The following is an 18,265-nucleotide window of genomic DNA, read 5'->3' on the forward strand; positions in this document are numbered from 1 at the left end:
CACTTATGATGCGGGCTGTTTTCTGTGGGAAAACATGACCATGTGTGCTGTGCCCAATCGTTCATCGCTCATAAACAGTAGGAGCACAGCCTGTGATGTAAAAAAAAAACTAGCCGCCACAACGTGTCGTCGCTACTGTTAACTAGCGTGTTAAAACAACAACCGCACTCTCGGATGAAAGGGCTGCAGCGGGTCGCACAACTGCCCTGCTTGTGCACCACTGTCGCTCTGATAGACATTCCTGGGGCTCCTTCTTGTTTTATGAGCTCAAGTGCCAGAGGGCTGCGAGTCTTGCACAATTAGTACGACTGTGCGATGTGGGTGCGATGCCGAGCCTGTCACTAGGGTGGTGCTACCCGCAGGTGAAATGAGCAAACAAACACTGCACTGCCTGACTCCAGGTGAGCCGGCGGTGTCCTGCGCAGCCTGAAAGGAGAACTGAAAAGGTGTAGTCGACGAGGACGAGATGACATGTACAGTTAAACGGAAGTTTTAGTCACTCTCTGTGGTTCAGTGGGATGGCTTATGTCACAGGGCCATGTAGAGCAGTGTTTGGGGTGGTCACTGTCTATAAATATCATACCCGGGGTGTTCCTCCTTCTCTCCTTCCTCATGCTCACATACAGCATACAACAACCTTTCCACCTACAATATTTAGCCTCTTGATTCAGTGCGTCTATTTCACATCCTCCACCGTCTGCTCTGGTCCGTCTATCTGCATTCCTCCCCGCAAGTTTCTGTCTTTCTCTCCGAGGCACACAGACATGGGTCTATTTGCCCGAATTTTCTCATTTCCTGTTTGGGGTGTGTATCCGATCCCTTGTTCTCGTGCCCAGCACGCATCAAACACTCACGCTGCCCAAAATGAGAAATGGAGGCAGAGAGGAGGATGCACAGAAAGCACATAAATATGCGAATGATGGCAAAGGGAGATGTGAATGGGAGAGGGGTGTGTGTGAAGAGAATCAGGCTGTGGGGACAGTGGAAGGGAAAATCCTGGCTGATGACACAGACACAATGAAAACCAAAGGAAAAACGAGTAGGAAGTACAAAGTGGTTAATTATAATAATATCCACAGACATGGCCAAATAAGGCCAGACTTGTGCCAAATGCTGGTTTTTCATCCTAATCTAATTTTTAAGGAATCTGGCCTGCTTTCACTTCCCATAGCAATTAGTTTTTATTTATTCTAATTATCTGTTTAGTCGGTCATTTTCTAAATTTCCTTTAACAAGGCTGTGGTGCCAGTCGCTCAGGAGGGGGCTGCTGGGTATGTGCCTTAAAAAAAAAAAAAAAAACCCAAAAAACCTCCCATAGTCTGCCTCACATTTCCACCGTCAAGAGCTGATTCCGTTCAGGCCGTGTGTGGGCTTACACTCACGTATGGAGCTGAGGTTTCGGTGGTTGATGCAGCTATCCTTATTGTATTAGTTCATGAGTCACAACGACCTGTTTGATTGGAAACTTTTCTTAAAATCAGCCACATGCCAGTGCATAGCTCTACTATATATATATATATATATATATATATATACACACACACACACCGAACACTGCTTTTTGTTATCAAAGTTACGGCGCTGAAATCAAAACTCGTATAAATGATGAGGGATGGGACAATAATTTGAGACACTCAATTTAAAAGTTCCCTTTGGTTCGATCGGTTCTATTTTCAATTCCAAAAAGAGTTTACGTGAAAGGAGCAAGCAACCGAGTTTTTCTTTGTGGAAAGAAGTATCACTTTTTCTTGTTTTTACAGCAGAAACAAAATATCAGCATGTCAACAGCAACAGTCCCCCTGCAAAAGTCATTGTTTTTATCAGACTATGGATAAATACCAGCAAAACTCGTATTTTGTCATTATAATCAAGAGTGGAAAATAACTGAACTGTTACTTAGGATTGCCTTGTTATACTAAGATAACTTTAAGTAAAGAGCATTGGTCACCACCTTTCAACTGAAACTGTACAGAATAACTTCATAGTTGTCTGAAATGTGCATTTAAATGGAAAGGTTAAAGAAGAATTTTAAGAAACAAACATAGCAAAAAATAAATATTCTGTGTATCTGGATTCAGATTCTTATAAACTCATATCTGCTCGCCAGGACTTTCACTGCAGCTGTTTTCATTGCAAGCCCTGAAGGTAGCAAAATTACTTTAAACTTAAAACAGCCCTACAAGAAATGTAAACAGACGCTCGACAAAATATAAACACTTTTGCTTTCTATACCCTCATCGCGTCCCCAACCCTAACCACCCTGGTTACAATTCAAAGAAACGCAGGAGAGAACAGAAGAGGTTTTAATGTTGAAAGGTAAAGCCAGCAGCAGACTTTTCAGGCAGGTATGCATCGCGTTTCTTTTTCCACTTACAGGAAATTTCCAACCCCTCACTCCCCTGTAACACAAATAACTCTGGTGAACATGCGATGTCTCATTTCAGGATGCTGATTTACACACTGGCTTTGTAATGCTGCCCTATGATGTGAGCGACCCGTGCAAATTTGTAGATGACTCAAGAGACTATCAGCAAAGAAAATGCCAGCTTATAGTTGAACCAAATATCTAAACCAAGCACAAGCGAGATAGAGGGCAATAAGAAAAAGGAGGAAGGGTGGAGATCAAGAGGATGAGTTTTTTTTTCTCAATTTAACTTTAATTTTGCTTGAAGTCCTTTGCCCTGCCCACTAGAAAAACATATGGTTCAAATAAGTGCGACCCCCCCCACAGGCCCCCTGAAGTCAAGCTCTCATTAGTGAATTATTTGGACGGAGTGGAGCAGAGGAGGAGAAACAAGACTCTGTTGCCATTTCGGCCTCTACAAAATACTGGCAGAGTCTGACATGACGGTTAAAGAATAAGAGGGGGTGTTCAAAACACTTTCAATGGTCGTACATGCTACAGAATAATAAATAGGACGAAGGTCTAGATCAGGCCTATGTAACATATACTCCACTCTCTCTGAGGCCTCATCATTCACTGGCTTGAAGCCCTGGAATGTCACTCACATTCTCCCTGACCTTCATCTGTCTCTTTCTCTGGTTGCTCGTATATCTCTGTGCTCCGCCATTTGTGTTTGTTTTAACTTTCTCAGGACCCCTCCGAAGCCCACGCTCATGCATCGTACACCCAAGAGGACGGCAATTTCCCTCCTCCGTCCTCCTAGCGAGCCAGATTTTCTCTACCTCCCTCCCTCCTACACTGTCTCTCCCACTCACTGTCTGCGTTTACTCTCATGTGGGGCTGTGGCTGTAACGTCAGCTCGTTCTCAGTCAATCTCATCGTGTTTTTCTAAAAATGTTTTTTTCCCCTCCCTAAAGTGCTACTAGTAAAACCATCACAGAACTAGACGTGTTATGGCTCAGACAAAGAGGCGAGTCATAGGTAATCTTGCTAAGAGAAAGTGAACTCACGCTCTTGGGTTAGTAAGTGATCAAAAGGGGTCACAGTGAGTCACCCGACTCTTTGGGCTCTTACTCTTCACTGCGGGATGTCGGTTGTGAGTCAGGGCGGCAGACTGGACTGGGCTGTATCCTCCGCGTCACATGCTTCTCTTAAGGTCTGCTTTTCGGTTGAACTTCTAACCCTAACCATCTGAAACACAAACACATCAAACCGCAAAACCAATTTCTCAAAGGGTCGACTTTTCCTTTCTGGTACACAAGACAGATGTCTGTCTCCCGACTTCGCTGTCCCCCAGCACTTTTTGACCGCGGGCAGCGTTAAGCCTCCGGAAAAGGAAAGGTGTTTTCAGCTTGGATGTGTTTTCACTTGAGGTTGCGTGATGTGCTCGCCAACCACTTATGTGAGCCTGGGCTGCGTCAGATGCCATGTGTGAGTCAGTGAAGCTGCGGAGATGTGCACCTGTGCCATATTTGTCCCCTTCACTGCCGTATCTGAGGTCAGGCTGACATTTTCTGTGCTCAGATGGCAGGAAACTTCCACTGCAACATCCTCAGGCCTGGAGGCATCTGGAAGAAGCCCAAAAGGCTTCATGACTGGGGCTGTACTTTTCTGTTACACGAGCCTACACTTTGATTAGCTGGAAACTTATTGCTGTTCGGTCAGAAAGGAAGGGATTGGGGACAGGCTATTTCTAAAAATTGAATCCATAACTCCAGACAAGCCAGGGAACTTCAGCTTTGACACGGATCATTTAACTAATCTTTAACGAATGATTCAACTGTAACTCATTACCTAGCATTTGAACATTTTTTCTGGTTAGCCCAACATGAACGTGGCTCCCTACATCACCAGCCTTATTCTTGCCTACGAACCCAACAGGTTGTGCTGCACAATTTCACGAGAAGCTGGTGGGTATCTCAGCGAAGGTCTGCACTGACCCCTGCTGGGGAATAAACTAAGGGAACCCAAATGGAAATATATTCCGAATGGGTATTTTCTATTTTTAGTTTTGAGTGACACCGTCAGTGTCTCTCACATACACACTTTTAATCCGACCCAACGGGACTCCGGAGAAAGGGATAATTGGCACAAGGACAAACAGAAACCCCTCCTCAAAAACATACAGTTTTTATGTAAGGCACAGAAATCTCAACACAAGGGGAACTTATGCATCAACAACAGAAGGCTGTAGTTTATCATGGTTATTATTATTATTATTATAGTTTACCATCAGGCTTATTAATTAAGAAAGACTCAACTAGATTCTTCTTTTTTTTTTCTTTTATTGCTATTTGAGTTTTTGTAAACGTTGTATTTTTCAGGTAATTAACATTTTAACAACATTTACCGCTCAAACAGTTACATTTAATTACACCTTTCTTAGGGCTGAAAGGGTTTTTTTTTCCCCCTTCTGTGTTCCATATATTTAAACAGCAACATTTTTATCCTTTAAAATTAATTTAAAAAAAATAAAGACTTTGCGACCTTTGCGACCGTCCAGTCAATGGCGCACGTATCTGAAAACGGCAGTGAGAAGAAGATGGCGGAGGGAGGTAATGATGCAGAGCTACTGAAGGAGAAGGCGAATAAGTACTTTAAAGGTAATTTGGCAGAGCTGTCAAGTCGGTGGTTTCTGTCAGCGGTTTGTAACGCATAAAGATGTGACCACTAATTACAGGGAGGCATGATTGTGTTGCAACACGCTCCAACCGGACCCGGTCGCTAATGTTAAGCTAAGCTAGCATCGCCAAGAAAGCACGCTAGCTGTAAACCCCATTCATTGGATTAGCTGGTTCGGCTAAGGCTAAAGCATCGATGTTAACCCACGCCTCGTATTTGTGCACTCGCTGAGATTCGTTGCCTTCTCTGGCGTGTTCAGAAATGACCCCTTTGATCTTATTCAGTCGTGGTATCAGGTAATTGTAGAGTTTTCCGTGAGGTTCAGGCACAGAAACTAGAAATTTCTGTCAGCCAGCGACGCGTGTGAGCAGCAGCAGCAGCAGCAGCAGCAAGACACTTAAGTGTTCAGTGGTGTATTGCGTTTTCTATAGTCTTTTTCTCCCCCCCAATGTTGTTTTAACTTAGAAGTGACCGTTCTGACTACGCCGTAGTTAATTTGGTACAGAGGTAACTAAATGGTAACAGCCCATCTAGGTCAAAGAAATTGTTTGGCTAGACTGAGAAGTGACTTAAGTGCATTTCAGCCGCCGGTTCTAATGCAAAAAAAAAAAAAATGTCGGGGACCTTTACCAGTGTTGTGTGACAGAGTGCACCTCTTTTGAGATGCCTTCCCGCAGGGGCTGAAGTTTTTTTGGGTTTTCTAGAGGCCCGAGCATTGCCGGGGGGCTGACACCGTGATGAGTCAGAGCAGATGTAACGGAAAGACTGTCTGTCTCGGGTAGGATGGGCAGGAGTATTGCCTTCTGTCTGAGGTGTACTGCATTAGTTCTTCAACAGCACGGGGTTAGATGTCTACTCGGAATCTCGACGAGCAAATGCAGTTTGAATGTGCCATCACCTATCCCAATATATCATTTATATATATGTATTTTTTGTGAGATTATCATGTTAATCAAAAAAAAAAATAAAAAAAATGCCAGTGCCAGTTACGTGTTGCTCTCTCATTGGCAAATATTACATAAACTTGAAAACCCTGATTTACTTTGTTGTCTACTGGTAAAGGAAAGTTATTGTAACTATATCGATTCAGATCATTGTAACAAAATTAGATCATCAACTATAGTGAAGTACACTCATCTGGGTAGCGACAAGCATTGCACATTCATTTCAAACATTAAAGCGTCACTGGGATAACTGCATTATCATATTAGCTATATACTGAATTTACGAATGGCCTCTTAATCCAGAAAATGTCCGAGATTACATTCTGTGTTTTGTCAACAACAGCAAATGTTGTATTCAGCAATTAAATTTGCCGTCGCCTTGTCCTCCATGGTTATTTAGGAATAAGAATAGCATGTATCATGGCAGGGTTATTGGCTACTAAGCCACTGCAGTTTTTCCATCACATGCACCAGCTCATACGGAACAGACTGTAAGGCTGTTTAGCACAAGTGCACTGGGTTAGCAGCGGCTACCTCCTCAGAGCATCCTCACTAATGGGATTAAAGGATGATTTTCATCGTGTCTCATAACTTTTCCTTTTCCCCGGAGCAAAGTGAGCAGTGCAATTGTCCATGCACTGATGTTAGTGTGTTTGGCCTGGACCTGAAATACTGTGTATCAAAACTATTGATATGGTAACTTGAGCCCAAATGTCACCTGTGATTTTGATTATTGTAACATTGTGAAATAACTGGAAATGGACTGAACTGAACTGACGGTCCTAGCAGAGTGAAATGAACAATGTCTGAATTAGTAATAACCCTTCTCAGAGGCCACATCACCCACCCATACTATAGATTAAATATATATTAAGCATATTGTTGATGCTGTTTATTTTAATTAGAGGTGCGGGTAAGGCTTCTTCATTATTGTCTTTCAGTGTATAAAAATCCTTTGGATTAATAAAATAAATGTCATGTACATAAAATCTCAAACATAGCATGACAGACACAGGTTACCTGAGCCCAAAGTGAACTCTTCATTTAGCTCTTTTTGTCTCAATGTCAAAAATCCAATTGTATTTTAATAATGAAAATAGAAAAAAGAAAGCAGATCTTTTTAAGAAGATGTTACCAGGAATTTTTTTGGTACTTTTACTTGAAAGATGACTAACAGTTAATGATAGGCAGAATTTTGGTGTATTAATTATCTGTCGATCGACCAATCAATTGACTAATTGTGTCAGCTCTAATTTTTTTTTTTTTTTGCTCTAGTATCGCCCCATTAGGAAATAAATAATAAACCTGTGCTGCCTGCAGTGTGTTTGACATTTTTATAGGAACTTTAAAGAACCACAAACCCAGTGTTTGTCCAGTGAAAATGTGACATTTGTTTTTCAGAGAAAGATTATGAAAATGCTATCAAGTACTACTCAGAGGCCGTGGACCTCAATCCATCCAACGCCATCTACTACAGCAACCGAAGCCTGGCGTACCTACGCACGGAATGCTATGGCTATGCCCTGGCAGATGCTACGAAGGCCCTGGAGATAGACAAAAACTACATTAAGGGATATTACCGCCGTGCCACCTCCAACATGGCACTCGGCAAGTTTAAGGCTGCACTTAAGGACTACGAGACGGTAAGAAAGGGAGCATCTTTGGCTTTTAGTAGCAGCGCACTTTCGGCTGCCATGCAGTCTGAACTGACAACTTACAGGACACGAGCAATGTGCACAGTATAATTAAATGTTTTTTCCATGATTTTTCTCAAAAGAAACAGCTCTCCAAGTCCATCTGTTGAACTGTCACCATGAGTTAGGCTTTTCATGTTTCGTTAACAGCCCAAAATAGGGATTATCCTTTAATCCAGTCATGATGCCAATTAGATCCAGTGTAAAGGCACCCATACCGCAGCTAATTTGGTGTCTATTGTTGTTCATGCTGTTCTCATAACAAGCAGTGTAAATATACCAGGGCTCTGACAACAAGGCCTCTAAAGCTCAGCCACAGTCATAGCAATTTATTGCACAAACTAGACCAAGCACCATGACAACAGAAAATGAGAGTTAATCCTTATGAAGCTGTGAGAGGTTGGAGCTAGATTTATATGTATTTATAGATTCTTACTGAAACTATAAATGCCATGTAGATTGCCCATACATCCTGACATGTAGAGGGAAGAACAGTGTGTGACTGTGAGTAGTTTAAATGTTGTACGTTTACAGTACCTCACAGAGCAAATTATTTTTCATCCAGAAGAAACTGTTTGCATAATTAAGAAATTAGATCCTTGATAAACTTTTATTACCATTTACTTTTGGTTCTCTGCAGCCTCACTGAGTGAACGTCCTTATGTCCGCCATAACACCCATTTATGACTAACCACTGTGTTCAATTTATGTCTTATCTCTGATGATAGGTAGTAAGGGTTCGACCAAATGACAAGGATGCACGGATGAAGTATCAGGAATGTAACAAGATTGTGAAACAGAAGGCTTTTGAGAGAGCCATTGCCAGCGATGAGACAAAAAAATCTGTTGTTGACTCTCTGGACATTGAGAACATGAGTAAGTTTCCTTTTATTATTAGACAAATATGTAAAAATATATGATCTGTAATCATAAACATAATGTCGCATTTAAAACAGGAAGTAAGGATAATGAAATGCACTGGTGTGAACCATTTGATGCTTCACTGTACTTCTTGATTTGTCATCTGAAATTAAGATGATCTTGTATTGCAGCGATTGAGGATGACTACGTGGGCCCCAAGCTTGAAGATGGGAAGGTCACATTGAAGTTCATGAAGGAGATGATGGATTGGTTCAAGGAGCAGAAGAAACTGCACAGAAAGTGTGCTTATCAGGTAAACATGTTTGTTCATATGAAATACTGTACACTCATTGAGGGGAAACTTACCTCTACCTGTAATTAAACTTTTTTGTACTCTTTCAGATTTTGGTGCAAGTAAAAGATTTACTATCGAAACTACCAAGTCTTGTTGAAATCACATTAAAAGAGGTGAGGATTTTGCACGTAACCACTGGTGAAATGACTTAAAGTTTACATTAGTTCATCAACTTAGAGAGCAGCAGTAGAATATGATTTATTTCATTGATTGCCATCTTTATGACCAGCCTGTAATAGGACTATAGGGGACAGTCACAGCACAACAGTAAATAAAACACAATATTCCTGCTACCCTGCAAAACCAAGAAGTTATTTCTCAGTTATCATATTTTGTTTGGACTTAATTTAAGGTTTTCTGTTTCTCTTTGCCACAGAAAGAACAGATAACTATTTGTGGTGACACCCATGGCCAATACTACGATCTCCTCAACATCTTCGAGTTGAACGGCTTACCCTCAGAGACCAACCCTTATGTATCCTTTCTTTTTGCTAACAGTCACACGTCAGGTTTTAAATTTGTATGAAACGTAGTTATCCAACTTGTTTGTACTATTCTTTGTCTAAAATGACAACAACAGCCCAAAGCCTCCAATCCAGAACTTGTGCATCAACGTGCTTAACCACAGAATTCAGCTGTTCAATGGTGACTTTGTGGATCGCGGCTCTTTCTCTGTCGAGGTCATTCTTACCCTCTTTGGCTTCAAGCTGCTCTACCCCAACAACTTCCACTTGCTTAGGGGTGAGAACGCTCACCGTGGGCCTGTGTATAAGTCTGTGGATACATTTGTAGTATCTGCAGATATGTGCTGTACATTTCATACTAATATGTCCCGCTTAATTACACGTGTGTTGTGATAAAGTTCAAAGCACAATACTGAAATTGATTTTTTTTTAGACGTTTTTATGTTCACATGTCATTTGGTTTCTGCTGTTACAGACTTTGTGTTAACTTATAAAGTTGTTTAAACAGGATTATGCGATAACAAATCTTATACTTCAGGTAACCACGAGACAGACAATATGAACCAGATGTATGGATTTGAAGGGGAGGTCAAAGCCAAGTACACAGCCCAGATGTTCCAGCTGTTCAGCGAGGTCTTCCAGTGGCTGCCTCTTGCTCAGTGTATCAACAACAAAGTACTGGTAAGCAATGGCAATGCGAACTGAGAGCAGTTCCAGGGCCGTGAAACTAATTTTTTTGTTGTTCAGTAGCGCCCAGCTCTTTGTATGTGGATAACTTGAGTTATCTAGACAAGTTTTGACAGTCTGTATTTCTGTACGTGGTTCTTCAAAGCTGGCTTAAAATTTGTCTGTTGTCATAGCAACAAGTTCTTAAATCCAAACCTGCAAAAGTGCGGTTTATTGACCATTGGCTGGATTATGAATAAGAGTTTTAGGGTGAATCCTGTATGTGAACTAATTTTCAGGCACAAACAGCTTTCTTAGATGTACAATGAAAGGTTGTTGATACAGTTATATTAGATGAGTGTGCAGGTTATTGAGTCAAGTCAATGTGATCTGTTGCTGTAAATATCACAATTTAATTACCTAGACTTACACGTGATAAAATATAAAACAAAATAAAAGCTTGTTCATTGAGTAAATTAATCTGGATATTGAGAGACTTTGATCAAAAAGACATAGCTCATCTACGAACGTGTGGCATTTAATTTGACATTAAAATGGGAATTCAGCTTCTCAAAACCAAAACTTATTTTAGGATTAAGTGCAGAAGTCACTTTGCTGAAAAGATGTAATGCAATTAAAGCTAATTTGACAGCGATGAAAATGTGGAAGCAGTGTAAACATTTGTCGACCACAAGATTACTTAATCCAGGATTGACTAATCCAACCTCAAACTGCTTTCAAAGACCCTAATTAGCTGGATGAGAATAAACAAGTTTATTTTAGCATTATAACAGCGTGTTAGCCTGAATCAGTTAGACCAGATTTGGAGAACAGGACCTGGCCCCAGTCTCTGATTGATACCAAAAATCTGTAGCTACTTGGGCTAGTGTTATTTTTCAGAAAGGATTTTGGAATAGAGTAGAACCTCAGGTTTACTCCTTTTACCTGAAAAGGCATTTGGTTTAGTTAAGATACTAGACTAACAAGTATTATCTTTGCACGCCTGTTTGTCAGGACAAATGCTTTATAGGGAAAGCAAAAGCAGATGGAAATAGTAGACTTGCACAAGCCGTTTTCATTTTCGATCAGTGTGTTTGAGCGTATGCTTCCTTCAAGAGACCTTAACCAGGCAATACAACTTGTGATGGATATTTTAAATATCTTTAAATATCATGACTGTTACTGAAGACAGTGTGTGTGTGTTACTTTTTGTATGATGGACAAACAGTCCTAATTTACCTGAATCTTTTCGACTGCTGTTGTTATTAATGATTTTTGCAAGCTGCAGTGGTTTGATGTTTCGTACTGTTGCGCGCACAGTCCTAATAAGATTCTCCATCTCAGGTTATGCATGGGGGGCTGTTCAGTGAAGATGGCGTCACATTGGAGGACCTCAGGAAGATTGACAGGAACAGACAGCCTCCAGACTCAGGTAGGACTCAAGACTCCGAACGCACCATCCGTATAAAACGGGCTCTGAGAACTAATCTCTAGAAAGAAAGAAAACCGGGTACATTTCAACACCGTCCTCCACTTTTTCACAGGTCCCATGTGTGACCTCCTCTGGTCAGATCCACAGCCTCAGGTCAGTTCCCACTCACCATATACCTCATTTTGCCAGTTTGATCAGAGTATCCAATAGTTTGTCAGCGCAACGTTCAGTCCACCCCTATCTTGGATGAAGAATTACTTTGACCACTTCACTCTCTCTCTCTCCCTCATGCAGAATGGCCGGTCGATCAGCAAGCGAGGAGTGAGTTGTCAGTTCGGGCCAGATGTGACAGAGCGCTTCCTGGAACAGAACAAGCTGGAATTCATCGTGCGTAGTCATGAGGTCAAAGCTGAGGGCTACGAGGTCACTCACTCAGGGAAGTGCATCACCGTGTTCTCAGCACCCAACTACTGGTACGTAGTCGTGCCGGCTAACTTCAAGTTGTGAACATTTTAAAATTTTAAAATTGAGTCAGCTGCTACTGTAGCTATTCACTTTAACTGTTGTGTGTTCGATTCTGCCTTCCCCCAGTGATCAGATGGGAAACAAAGGAGCGTATATCCACCTCAGGGCATCAGACTTCAAGCCAGAATTTCACCAGTTCACTGCTGTGGTCAGTATCCTGTACTCTAAAGTGTAATCTTCATTATAATGGATTTGGGAAATGCTGTCATTAATAATTGTTAACCACATTTTTTGGAATCAGGCTTTCTGATTTTAAGACTCTTTTTATACTAAGATGGGTCCTGTTTTCATCATTTTTTTTTGTCATCATGCCCATTGGTTGTGGGTAATAATTTACTCAATAGCTTCATTGTACGGGAAAATTTTACGAAATTGTCTAAACTGCTAATTTAGAAGTAAAATGAGTCGGAAAGTTAATAATGAGTTAATAACTGAAATTTCGATTTTTTTTTTTTTAATGATGCTATTTCGGATAAGCAGTTAAGTAAACCTGGGTTGAAGACAAAAACAACTAAAATAATTACTAAAAACACAGGCTAACAATTACTAATTTGGCAGCCCAGCAAGTAAATCTTTGAAAAAAAAAACAACATGTTGCAATGTGATCTAATGTTTTGTTCCTCTCGTTGTCCTTTACAGCCTCACCCGAATGTCAAGCCCATGGCATATGCCAACACCCTAATGCAGTTGGGGATGATGTAGAGGCCACGCTAATCTGTCTGTGACACTGATGACCTCCCATCTGACCCGAACCATCCCAGCCACCTCACTCCTTCCCAGTGCTCGGACATGCTCCCATTCATGCTTAGCCTAAGGGATCCCTCTCACTGACAAACTTCCGCTAGTTGTATGCAGAAAAGACGTGGTGTAGTTCAGATGGGAAGAGATCGCTTAGACCAGACCAGACCAGACCAGACCAGCCCAGTCCAGAACTGGGCACGTCCTATCATGTTATCAGTTTAAAACTGGAAAACCCCCATTTCCATTGTCCGTGTGCCCGATCATGTGTTCCATGACTGGGTAAAGAAACCGACTCTGAGAATTTCAGACAAATCTCCTTGGAGCCGCTTGGTTTTTAAACATTTGATATACTCAGCAGATGGGATCAAATAGTTGGTATGTACCAAAGATCTGTGATGAAAATGATTGTTCAGTTTTTACAAGGAGCGTCTTGTGATTCTGAAACCTAGCGTTGTACTGTTGGCCTGTGTACACAGTTTGGAGCATTGTAAACGGGGTTAGGTGCAGCATGTCTATCAGTGTTTCTCAAACCATCCACAGTATGTCAGTCAATTTTTTTTTAATTTTACAGGAATACAAAGTATGATTACAAATATGATCCCCCGTTCAAAAAAGAGTTGATTGTCTCTGGGTACACTCTTAAAGGTGCTGTTTGCCAACAGTGGTGTATTTAGCTGATTCAGTCATGTAGCTGGTAACATTTATTTTGCACTGCTGCACTGCTTCCCGTCGAGGAAGATACTGCTGCTCTCCATGTTTTCATCCCTGACCGTTATTGTGCCACTCACCCGGCAGCTCCCGCACAGTCTACTCTCCAAACTAGCTTTGGTGTAAGGCAAACACTGATGGCACTCAGTCACCGGCGACTTATTACCCCCTTATGTGGATGTGTTCAGTACACAAACGTCCAAAATGCAACCCTGTCTTGAAACGCACAGCTGCATTGTCCAATGGCCCTCGACTTTTTAGATAAAGAAATACACTGATGTGTATGTATATATACTGTATCATTTAAAGATTCCGTGTAATGTTTGGAGAAAATTATTGAATAATAAAAAAAAACAGTCCTGTGATTTTAGAAACAAGATGGTATCTTTCTTTATTTCTTTATTGTCTGCGATTTGTTATTATTATTATTTTTTATTTTGCAACGCAGTGTTTCGCAGTTTCGACAGCCTTGTGGGGACGGTCGTCTGAAAGGGAAGCGTCCCAACGCGTTGCTTTATTACGCGCGCTCTACGGTGCGGGAGCGGCCTTCTCCTGGTCGCACTCGTTTGACGTCAGGGATCCGATCAGCTGATCGTCACTGTGTCAGACTGTGCGCCGCGCGTTGACAACAGCACGAGTTTCAACCGTAGCTTGTTTCACCTTGTTGTGAGCGCAGCTGGAGATCTCGCACGGAGATATCAGCCGCGGCAGCGCCGACCCCGAGATGCCGAAATACTGTTCGGTCCCAAACTGTAGGAATGACACCGGAAACGGCAACGAAAGGAAAAGCTTCTACAAGTAAGCTGTTTGTTTTTGTTTTGTTTTGTTTTTTGTTGTTTTTGTTTTTTTTTAAACAAGTGTTTTAGCTAGCTAACCTCGTTGCGCAGGCGTTGTCGCCAGAGGCGTCATCTAACTTTTAAGAAACAAGCTTACACAACGTCGATTTCTTTTATTTTTATTTTTCTTTATCTTTTTTTTTTTAATTTTTAAAACAATATTTCCGCTGACTGAAATGAATCGCTGCAGTCATGGAGTATTAGAGTCTTTTCCGCCGCTTTGTGATGACTTCATGAAATGTGTGTATGTGTCGGTTTGATCTTTGAGAGAGTCCGAGTCCCGATTGAATGGCGATTCGGAGGCTTAAGTTTTTATTGACGGGCTTATTCACATAGACATTCACATTCTCATAGAGATATACTCTCAGTTGGCAGTTTATTAGGTACATCTAGCTAAAACTAAGGCAGGCTAAGGCAGTCCCCATGTAAATCCTACCTTCTTGAAGGTTATAATCAGTTTTTATTGAAATTATTTTAGAGAGGTGTTGATTAATTTTTGTGGTCATTTTGGAGGCTGCTGTTTTTTTTTCTATGATTTTTATCCACCCCATTTATATCAACGAGGGTAAGCTAAATAATAGGAACACCTCTCCGTATAATGTAATACAGTTCAACAGGACCATGAACTACAGCATCCAAAATGATCATACAGTTGCATCTACACCTCCTTTAACCTCTTTCATTTGACAATATGGCCTCAGAAGGTCTTTTTTTAATATTCTGTCTAACGTCTCACACAAAACACTGGAAACATTTCTCAATATACATGTACTCACACAGCACCACCACTGAGCACTGTCTCAAAAGCTATCAGAGTTGGATTGCATTACACTCTGCTTCAGTGTCACAACGCAGTCCACAGTCAGTCAGTCCACAGTTACCTGATCGCAACATCAGTTTTGATGCTCAGATTTCCCTTTTTGTTTTTCTTTCTTAATGTTTATAGATGCTGACTTTACTGTCAAATTATTGCAAGAAGCACAGCTTAAATTATATATCATTGTGCATTTATTTCCTGTCATTTGATATTGAACATTTGACAACATTTCACTTCAAGGATTCCAAATGTGACCTGACATTCGTAGTCTTATGTTTTAGGTTCCCTCTACAGGACCCAGTCCGACTGCAGCAGTGGCTGAGGAACATGGGCCGCGAGAACTGGATTCCCTCTCGACATCAGTATATTTGCCACGAGCATTTTGCGCCTTCGTGCTTCAAGGTGCGATGGGGGATCCGTTACCTTGAGACTGATGCTGTGCCCACAGTCTTCCAGGAGGCCGAGGTAAAACAAAAAGAAACCTGCCACAGCCTTATGCTGAAATGTCAGGGGTGTAAAATACTGGCAAGTAATTACATTACCATTATTTTTGTTTAATACCTAAGTCATGCAGAAGTTACTATACAATAAGCCGGTTTTCCTTGAATTTGTTCTTTAAAATTTGTACCATCTGAGTACATTTTTCTCTACCAGGTTAGTTTCATTTATAGGCCAGAGATGTGTCTCAGGAACACAAAATTGTGTTTAGGTCTTCAGCAACCACCTGTCTGATTTAGTGTTTGCAGTTTTATGCAACAGTTGAAGGAAGGAAGTTGAAGTACTGTAGTTATATGTGAATTTCCCCCTTTCTTTCCCCATTCAGATAAATAGTAGAGCAGGCAGAAAAGTGTTTTCAAAATGTTTTTTTTTTTTTTTTTGTATTATTCTAAGCAGAGTGAGATAAAGCATTTAATGTAAATTCAGAAATAAGTCATGATAGTGGGAATGTTTTTCAGGGAAACACCTGTTGTAAGTTTTTTTTTTTTTTTTTTTTTTAAACTTACTTCGCACTTAAAAAGATATGCACATTCAATTGATTATTTGTAAAATTACAAAGACTGACCATACTATGGCTAATTCTGATGACATTTCTGACAGACCAGAAGGTGTTATGCTAGCAACTCTACCATAGCTCTAAGTTACGCTGTAAACACTCTCATGTTGCCTTTGATAAGTACACACTTCTGCTTCTTTCTAGAAACGGAAAGCCACAGATCAAAGTGAGAAGAAGCCAAAACGGCTTCGAGGTAACAGTAATCAAAGCATAACGGTGCCAGATGACAGGACGGTGGCTGTGGATGCTGTAGAGATGGAAAGTACATTGCACACGGTGCACCTGTATGAGATCACCGTCGACCCGTCGCAGCAGGGCGAAACCAGCTTGGTGGAGTCAAGTGACGTTGGAGAGTCTGACTGCTCTCTCAAGACAGACCTGAAAATGCTGGCATCAGTGGACGGATTCGAAATGGGGGCAAATTTCCCTTTAACTTTATTCCAGACAGTAGATGATGTAAGTAATGGCGGAGAGAACACAGAGGTGGTAGTGATGTCCGAATGCCCTGCCGGAGAAGGGCAGCATGAGCTTGTGGATGGAATCGCTGCTGCCATTTTAACTCAGGGCCACGGGCTGGTCTTGAACGACTCCACACTCGGCTGTACAGATGAGGCTGTGGCCTCGCTCGGTGTCGAAGATGTAACCTGTACAACAGAGGAGTTCTTAGAAGCCCAAGAAGGCCACAAAACTCAAGTCATCGCCTACTTTGAGACGATACCGAATGTTTTCCCCAATGAAGCCTCTACCCAGTTCACCTTCTCCCCGGACACGGTGCTGTCGTCCGCTCTGAGCTCCAAGCCCATCACGTCTACACTGCCTATAGTGTCCAAACACGTGCCACCTTCCCCCACGTCGCTGGTCCTCACTGTGGAAAGACTGGACACAGACGGGGGAGAGGGAGACGATGGCAAGTCAGAGGAGGATTGCATAGAGCGGCAGGATCACCAGCTGGAGGAGCACTGGTGAGCGCTGACTCCTATGTTTTGAAGGCATGTCTGTATTTTCATTCAGGGAAAATTCGTAAAGATTTATCCTGATTTTTTTCTTTTCTTTTCTCTTTTCATCAAGGCCAAAGGTGCTGGCCACAGGATTTAGGGTTAAAAATGGGAACAGGGTTGTGTTGGCAGTCTTAGATTCCAACTTATATGCAGCAAAGTGTCAGCAACTAAATCTCAACATAAGACCATTTAAATTATTACTAAAGAGCACTTCGGTATTCATGCTTTTCTTTTCTGCATTCTCTCACTACATTACAGTTTTTACAATCTCTTCGCATCTTTTTTTTCTACATGAACAGCTACCATAGGAACAGTCTGAGTAAGGAGCAGCTGGAGGCGATCGTGGCTGAGCTGCAGAAAAAGGTGAAAGTGCTGCAGCAGCGACACCGGCGACACCTGGAGAAACTCCTAGGTCTGGAGAACACGGTTAGCCAACTGAGACAAAGCAACCTGCTGAACGAAGAGCGACTACAGCTGCTCGAGAGGGTACTTGCATGAATTATGTCCAGCGTTATTTTTGAATAAAACTTCTAGTTGCTGCTCTGTAGGTGTTCTCCACTATTTCACCTGGAGTTGTTGAACTCTTTATTAATCGGTGTTGTAAAGTGTTTCTCTTGTGTGAAGAGGTCAAACAGTGCTTTCACTTTTTTACCTTACCTCAGGCTTATATACAGACCAGTGCAGCAGTGTCAGATGCCGGTGAGACTGTGGCCATCATCTATGAAGAGGACGACGCTGCGTACTCGTATGCGCCACTGAATGACGCAGAAGAAAAGCTGTGAGGCCCAACTGACTGTGGACATCCCAGCCGTGTGTCTGTCTGCTGCCCCTCATGCCAAGAATTGAGTGACATGGCTAATGCTGTTGAAAACGAAATGCTACCTAATTGTTTTTTTGTTTTTTTTGCAAGTTTTCTCTTAACAAAATGAGGTCTGTGTATGAAATGTGGCAGTGTGGTGTTGGATCTGCTGTAAGCTTTGCACATTTATGGATGAGTAATTTGGGACAACTGTTGAATGTGTTTTTCTTTTCTTTTTTTTATATGGGTTTTGCCTCTCCACCTCCCTTCCTCCTACCAGTTTTCATTTGGTGTATTAAAGTATTTTTGTTTGTGATAATGTACATTTAGATCTGTGCTTCATTT

At 41.6% G+C, this 18,265-nt stretch overlaps 2 protein-coding genes across 2 annotated transcripts; both read left to right on the forward strand.

The window, feature by feature from the left end:
* Positions 1-4,232: 4,232 nt before the first annotated feature.
* Positions 4,233-13,781, forward strand: ppp5c (protein phosphatase 5, catalytic subunit). Its single transcript, XM_040131306.1, has 14 exons — positions 4,233-4,314; positions 4,882-5,007; positions 7,372-7,613; positions 8,393-8,540; positions 8,717-8,838; positions 8,928-8,993; positions 9,257-9,355; positions 9,516-9,621; positions 9,883-10,025; positions 11,355-11,442; positions 11,555-11,595; positions 11,737-11,915; positions 12,034-12,115; positions 12,607-13,781. Exons 1-14 carry the CDS (start codon positions 4,233-4,235, stop codon positions 12,667-12,669), a joined length of 1,587 nt encoding a protein of 528 aa, XP_039987240.1. The 3' UTR covers positions 12,670-13,781.
* A 200-nt stretch (positions 13,782-13,981) lies between these two features.
* On the forward strand, positions 13,982-18,243 carry LOC120792398 (THAP domain-containing protein 5-like). The gene is made up of 5 exons (XM_040131562.1): positions 13,982-14,214; positions 15,351-15,534; positions 16,268-17,085; positions 17,421-17,607; positions 17,784-18,243. The coding sequence occupies exons 1-5, from the start codon at positions 14,141-14,143 to the stop codon at positions 17,901-17,903; spliced, it is 1,383 nt and encodes a 460-aa protein (XP_039987496.1). The 5' UTR covers positions 13,982-14,140; the 3' UTR covers positions 17,904-18,243.
* The last annotated feature ends 22 nt before the right edge of the window (positions 18,244-18,265 follow it).

The sequence above is a fragment of the Xiphias gladius genome, chromosome 7, assembly GCF_016859285.1.
Source record: "Xiphias gladius isolate SHS-SW01 ecotype Sanya breed wild chromosome 7, ASM1685928v1, whole genome shotgun sequence".
NCBI lineage: Eukaryota > Metazoa > Chordata > Actinopteri > Istiophoriformes > Xiphiidae > Xiphias > Xiphias gladius.